Genomic DNA, 7,500 nt, shown 5'->3' with positions numbered 1-7,500 from the left:
AACCAGATCTCCCTTGTCTGAATTTCTCAAACCACCCTTATCTTCCAAGATCCCACAGAACAGCCCACTAAGCATTGAAGACTCAATGGATTTTCCAGCTCAAAGTTCCAAACATCTCCACAGACCTTTCCCAAACAACCCCATTAGGTCTGTCATGGCAATTGTACCTACCTCTTGTACCATTTTCTGTTCTATTTTATATTCTATTGCTGGAAAAAAAAAAAAAACAAACAAACTACTGACCGGGACCAACTTAAGGGGGAAAGGGTTTATTTGGCTTACACATTCCAATCACAGTCCATCATTGTTGAAAGAAGTCGGGACAGGAACTCAAGACAGGAACTGAGGCAGGAACTGAACCGGAACCATAGAAGAATGCTAAACCCCATGGATGACTCAGATTGTATTGTCTGTTTAGTTGGTTGGCTTGGTTTCTTGCTCTTTTTTTTTCTTTTCTTTTCTTTTTTTCGGAGCTGGGGACCGAACCCAGGGCCTTGCATTTGCTAGGGAAGTGCTCTACCACTGAGCTAAATCCCCAACCCCGGCTTGGTTTCTTATACAAGCCAGGGCCATCTGTATAGAAGTGGCATAGTGAGCAGAGACTCCCTACATCAATCATGAATTAAAAAAAAAAAAAAAAGACCCACAGGCTTGACCACAGGGCAGTCTGATCGAAGTATTTTCTCAGTTGAAGGTTCCTCTTTTCAGGTATTCCTAGTATGTGTCACATTGACAGCACAACACTCACGTGTATGATTAAAATTGAGCCCCTACAATATGATTGGAATCTGTAGCTCCTATACGTCATATCCACTGCTGATGCAAACATGAAACAAGGCAATCCCTGTGTTCTGTTTCCTTAACTGAAAATGTCTGCCAACCGGCATGAAGGAAAACAAGCTGTGAAGTACAGATGAATCTATTCGACAGAACCACTGTACTCGAGCAAGATGGGTTCTCTAGTATCGAAACCACAGAGCCAGTAAAACTTGTCTGTGGCAACAGGAAAAGAGGTCACTGATATTTGACCAGGGCTGCATCTGGAGAATTGTGTCTGAAAGGCAGCGTGAGAAAAAAAAAATGGGGGTAAGATGTTTTACATTTTAATTGGAGTGATTAAGCAAATGCACACATTTGTCAAGATGCGCAGAATTGCCCACTTAAAACAAATGTGTTTTATTATGTAAATTAATCTTCCAAAGAGTTCACTTCAAAAGTCTAAAAACAAGCCACGGTGTAAGCACATACCTGGTAGAATTTAAATCATCTGCTGTACCAGAAAATAATCTTAATAACTGCTTTGTTTTGCTGCACATTAACAAAAATGTAGCTTAATATAATGTATCATCTTTTTTTTTTTTTTGGTTCTTTTTTTTTTCGGAGCTGGGGACCGAACCCAGGGCCTTACGCTTCCTAGGCAAGCGCTCTACCACTGAGCTAAATCCCCAACCATAATGTATCATCTTAATACCTTTAATGCAAAGATCTGTCTACCAGGCCAGTAACAAAGTATCAGAGAAATATATGCTTGTATGTGCATATGTGTTTGGATAGGTGTGCTTATGGCCATGCATATGAGGATGCAAGTCAGAGAAGAAACTCATCTGTTGCCCTAGAGAAGACCATCCACCTATTTTGAGGGAGTCTCTCATTGGCCAGCGGCTCACTGACTAGATTAGACCTGCTGACCAATGAGTCCCAGCCATCCTCCTTTCTGCCTACCCACAGGCAGTGTTGCGGTCACTAGCTCGTGCCACTGCACACAACACTTCTATCTGGGTTTGGGGCATCCAACTTGCTTCATTGTACAATGAAAGGTAACTGTTTTGCTGTCTGAGTCATAGCCACAGAACAAAAACATACCTCTTATGAGAAACTGTTTCTTTCCAACATCAGAGGCTGCACGCTGCTGGCTACCTTATGGTTACTTAATGAAGTAAAACCATGTCAGATGGGTTTCGTGATTTTCTTTCCTTACCCAGTGGTCTCTAAAATTACAGGATTATTGTTACTCTTTAAAGAAATTCTCCTCACAGGAGTCATCACACGCTCGATTGATTTTCTTCCTTTTGGATTTTTTTATGCTAAAATACAATTTTTTAATTAAATTCCTTACTAGCAATAACAACTAAACAATACCTCACTTTAGCATGTTCTCATTGCACTTGAGAGGACTTTATGTTAACCTGAATTCATAGGCTCATGTACTAGCAAATGTATATGCACATAAAAGGAGAATTTTATATATAATATGACCTAATGTGCATGAGTTTGCAAGCAATTTCCTTTTACTTATCAGGATGATTTCCCCATTTCTAGGACTCAGATGACCTGTATATGTTTATTCTAGTTCTGACTGGTTTAACCAAGTCTGCTAAAGATTCACATCTCCATACCATTGCAAGATTTTATAGGAGCCATAATTTATAGCACTTAGGATTGGGTTCATTCTATGATAGAGTGGTGGTCAGCATCTCATAGGCTGCGAAAAGGATCTCTGGGTAATTTTTGCGTTGAAAATACTTTTTATTTGACTACCTTAATTTTACAGGAGATCTGGTAACCACCTTTCCTATCAGAATACTTTTGTGGTCCAATTTTTGAACTCTCCTTTGGCAGTGCAATAATTGTCACTCTAGGCTTTGAAATTATTTTCAATAGAAATAAATAGGACACAGTAATTTTTGGTGAGTTCACAATTAATAAATGAAGAAAGATTATTCCATTCGAGACTAGGATATAACATGTAGCTGTGACACACTGTGTTCAGACGACTTGATGTAAATTCTAACAGCAACCCCGAATACCTCACCACGGGATCTTCCACTCTGTCTGTTCTTTGTACTATACTCCCATGCCCTGGCTTCTCATTCCTCCTAGGGGTCTCAGGGGATCTAGTGCTTCCTTACTAATTGGAGAGTGTGTTTGCCTCATTATCTCAGAGACTTTGGTTGGCAGGAAGATATATTCAAACCCTGTTGCCTCCGTGGTGGTATGCAATTAGAGGCGCACAGAAGGGCAGCAATGAATAGAAGAACTAATGGAATTCAGTTCCGATGATAAATCATTGCCTTCGACTGACCTGAGTAGGTTCTATGGGATCAATGTGTCTGCTCTAAGACTCCTTTCCCACCTGGAAAAGGCAAGAAACAGTTAACATGCTGGATGTCCATTTCTAGATAGGTTTTCTACAGCACGGTGGGTGGGTTCTGAATCGTCTTGGCTCATTCTAGTTTCTAAGCAGTTGCTGGCTTGTTTAGGAGTTGGAAGCATATGCTTGCTGGACCTGTTTCCGTACAGCGAGACTATAACATTCTCCTACGTCCCGCCCTTCCCGTGGTGCCAAGCTCTTGTGTGGATTGTCTGTTAACTTTCACAACACCCTGATGAAAGGGGTGATATGGTTGTGCTGAGGAGATGGGGACCTGTGCAAGTTGAGCAACTCCTCCAAGTTCCTAAGCGTAGCAAGGGAAGAACTTGGGCTCAGAACCAGTCAGACAGGCCCTAGAACTAAGCTCATCATTATTTCTCTCTTTTTTTTTCTTTTTTCTTTTTTCTTTTTCTTTTCTTTTTTTTTTTTTTTTTTTTGGAGCTGGGGACCGAACCCAGGACCTTGCGCTTGCTAGGCAAGCGCTCTACCACTGAGCTAAATCCCCAAGCCCTCATCATTATTTCTTAATGCTGTCCAGTGGTTGGGCTTTTTTAAAAGCCATTCATCACTGTGTGAAATTTTCATTTTTCGTTTCTTGTTTCTGCATTCAAATACGTGTTCCCTGACCACAGAGACATTGCATCTTTGTGTAAAAATCAATGTGTGGCCTATAGCAGGCATTTAATAAATGATTAGTGCTGTTTTCCAGAATGGGAAATAAAATTTTGATTTTACCAGATCGTCTCTAAACGTTTATAACTTTTACATTTGAGGAGAATACGTTTTCAGAAGAAATCTGTTTAAATAGAAAACTCTGCAAACTGCTTCACGATAGGGCTTAAAATAGGGTTTAAAAAAATAAAAGAACTCTGTCTCTCAAGACATGGCTGTACGTGTAGGAATTTTGACTATTCAATAATGTAAACTTCCATCCTAAAGTGTAAGGGTGATACAGCTCAGACCCTTTCTGGGAAGAAACTCTTGACGTCACTCATATCCCCTCGGCTATCCCCTAAAGATGTCGAAGTCAAGAACAAAGCTGACCCTAATCCCTCCGTGCTTAGAGAAGATAGGCAGAGGCCCAACTTTGCTTATGAGAATCTTCCATGGTACAAGACGACCTCAGATCTTTCCCGATTCCCATGTCTTTCACTAGCCAGTTATATCTGATAATAAAACATGAAAGAAAATTTGACAAGGTGCTATACAGAACCACAGACCAGCTAGGATCACGAGAAGCTGCCTGGGAAACTGAAGCTGGTTCTAAAGCTGCTTTCCCACCAGCCTTCCCTGACTGGTCTTCAACTTTTAACCCCCCTATCAGCTCTTCCCCTACTCTCTTTATATATTTTCCCTTCCTGAGTATCGCATTTGCCTCCTCATGTAAATTAATCAAAAAAAAAAACCCAAAATAAAACAAAAAATGAGGCACTGCAAAAATACATTCTTGTCGCTAATGACTATGATATCAGAGTCCAACATCACCACTGCCACCCACCCATATTTTGAAACTAAATAACAACTCCCTGTAACTCTGTAACTCTCTGAAAAACCTTCTGTCTCAACTAGTACCATCTTCTTGTGGGTCATCCACGAACAATCTTACCACCAAAGCTAGCCTGCTGTGACCTCAGCGTCTACACACAGCTGCAATTTTGACGTTCCTAAATATAATTGATCTATCATGTAAAAAAGATGTTATGCAAACGTTTTAAAGGGATGTTCTTGGTTGAAATAAAGGCCTAGAGGATGCCTTTTCTCCCCCCCCCGCCCCCACCATGTCTTTATTTAGGCTTCCCCTTTTGGGTTAGGCCGTCTCAAACCACAGTCTGGGACCTTGTACTTCGGTGTTGCTGCAGTTTACAGCCTATTAATCCATCTCAGATAGTTTCATTCCACGGTTGTTTTTGCAGCGTTAATCATGGTTTGTTGGTCCATTCCCATCCAGATTATATTCAATGCCCTTACTGTATGAGGAGGTTTAACGAAACCGCTGCCCAGCGACATATTAATTTCTGCAAAAATCAGACCTCTCGGCGCGTCTTCGACTCAAACCAAATGGCAGCCAGACTGGCAGCCAGAGCTCAGGTAAATATCTTTTCTCCTGATTTGGGAATTTGTGTCCTTGCGTGCCTAGGGCGAATAGGGAGGATCTGCCAGGGAGCTCAACTGTCTGTCCTCAGAATCACGAGGATCAGAACGCCGATCACGATTATTCGTCTCCACGGGAGTTGTCTGCTTCTGGCTTTGGGTGTTGCAGAAAAAGAAATCATTCTGAAGTGTTTGAAGCCTCTCGGGATGAAGACTTCAGTATAAAAAGAATGTCTCTGTGGCATGAGCTAACACCAGGCTTATCCAGTGTTGTTTATCAGCCTCACCCACCCAGAAAAGACCTATGACTCAGTGGGACTGGTCTGGGTGGGAACAATGTTGCCAAGAAGATGCCTTGCGGGTTGAGTTCTGCTGCATAGAGGCGAAGGGGGAGGGATGAGATGTAGAGCTCGCCTTGTTTATGGCCGGAGGCTCTAACCAGAAACACAGTCTCTGATGGGGATTGACAAGATGGAGCAACAAAGGTGACAGATGTAGAGGGGTTATGGTTCAAGCCAGTTAAGATTGGAGGATGAAAGGAATCGATCATACAGATGCTCAGAAATCTGGGAACAGCCAAGCCTGAGAGTCTGGGAGCGGGAATTGGAAAGTTTCTGGGAAGTAACGCAGCTGTGTTCCCCACCTTTTTTCCTACCCCTTTCCCATGGCTTCTAGCCTTTTTTTTTTTTTAAGTGAGCAGAGCCTCTCTGTATAGCTCTAGCATCTAGAAACTTCCTCTATAAACCAGGCCAGCTGTCTTCAAACTCAGAAATCTGCCTGTCTCTGTTTCCCAAGTACTGCGCCACCTTGCCTGGCAGGATTGGCTTTTCTGTTGCATTTTTGTTTTTAATAGGAGCTTTCTGTGTCATCAAAGGCAAGGTAGACATGTATCCAGTAGAGAAAAACAGAGTGCCGTGAAGTGAACATTTTTACAGTCATTGTGCAAGATGAATGGAGGGAGACCAGGAAGAACAGACAGTGGCAGGATAATTAGGGCTCCTGGGAGGAAGGGACTAATAGGAGAATGGCATGAGGGATAATTAATGAAGCTGAGAAAATGATTGGCACCAAAATAAAACCGAGGCACTAGAGTCTACACGGACAATGGTACAGGCTCAAAATCCCATATCTAAAATTATTGGGACCAGAAATATTGCAGATATGTGTATGTGTATGGTATGTACATGTATGCTTAAGACACACTAGCCTGAAGGCAGTTTATACAAAGCTTTCCATGCACCTGTGTTTGGTCTGCAATACATCACGTGTGGCCATGCTGGTGGTCAAAATGCTTCTGATTTTGGAGTGTTTCTTTGGGTCAGAAGTGTTCTAAACCTAAAGGAACATGGGAAGGAGGGTGTGTGTGTGCTGGGCAGGTGGTGGGTGCAGGTTACAGACAGTTTTCCAAGCTGAGATAGTTTGGGGAAGGTCAAGACAGCCGGGACCCAGTGGTTGGTGTGGAGGGCTCCATTTCCCACTGTCAACGTACAGTTGATTATTTGCAGGTGAAGCTTTGAGATTTACTGCCACCTGTAAGTAGCATTAACCCCTCAACTATAGGAGTTGTTGGTACTAAGAGGCCCAGAAGTTCCCTTGTCTATCCTTTCCCTTTCCAGAAGCCCTTTCCTCTTTCTGGTCTTTGAAATCACAATTTTGAAGGACTATGGCGACTTTAGGCTCGAATTCAACCTAAGTGTGGGGGTTCTGTATCTTCCTCCCTGAACGGCAGTCCCGGCAACTGCTATTACCACAGACGGTTCTGTCCGCTGCGGAGCGTGCCAGTGTTAGTATTAGGGGCCAAAGAGGGTGAAGGGATCCAGCAGACAGAAGTGGCTTTTATTTGTGAAAAAGGCCAGCTGGCTATCCTGAGGGTAACCAGTGACTTGGCCCCGTTCCTCTCACTGTTTTCCAGAGTTTCTCGGTGACTGGGAGCACAGAGGGGAGATGGCTTTGCTCCCTGAATTCCGTGGCTCACTGTCTGAATGGCAGTGTTTGCTCCCCGAGTGCCAACGCCACCACTCTGGGACCTTGCCTAATAGCGAAGCTTGTTCAAGAAATGGGACAAGAAGGGAGGGTTTGTTTCGGGCTTTCAGGACTGCTGGTGGCAGGGCCAGAATGTGTTTCTATTTCAAACAGAATCAACTTAAAAACTCTGTCATGCCCTTAACCAGAGGAGACCAATATGGGCCTCTAAAAATAAGCCTTTGGGGGCTAGAGAACAGACGCAATGGGAGCATTCGCTGGGAAAGGGAGGGACC

At 43.0% G+C, this 7,500-nt stretch overlaps 2 protein-coding genes across 3 annotated transcripts in view; one reads left to right on the top strand and one right to left on the bottom strand.

Annotated features, from left to right (window-relative positions):
* Positions 1–808, bottom strand: part of LOC148006834 (uncharacterized) — a 17,725-nt gene extending 16,917 nt beyond the window's left edge. The window contains exon 1 of the mRNA XM_087596225.1: positions 804–808. Within this exon, the coding sequence (XP_087452351.1) occupies positions 804–808 (5 nt within the window). The remainder of the gene's footprint in view (positions 1–803) is intronic.
* The window catches only part of Zc2hc1b (zinc finger, C2HC-type containing 1B), a 37,698-nt gene that overhangs the window by 19,957 nt on the left and 10,241 nt on the right, over positions 1–7,500 (top strand). For both annotated transcript variants that reach the window (XM_087649789.1, NM_001271310.2), the window contains 1 exon segment: positions 5,100–5,239. In XM_087649789.1, the coding sequence (XP_087505915.1) occupies positions 5,100–5,239 (140 nt within the window).

Source organism: Rattus norvegicus, chromosome 1 (assembly GCF_021556685.1).
Source record: "Rattus norvegicus strain SHRSP/BbbUtx chromosome 1, alternate assembly SHRSP_T2T, whole genome shotgun sequence".
Lineage (NCBI taxonomy): Eukaryota > Metazoa > Chordata > Mammalia > Rodentia > Muridae > Rattus > Rattus norvegicus.
Note: the sequence above shows the minus strand (reverse complement) of the source record. Positions and strands in the feature narration are given on the sequence as shown.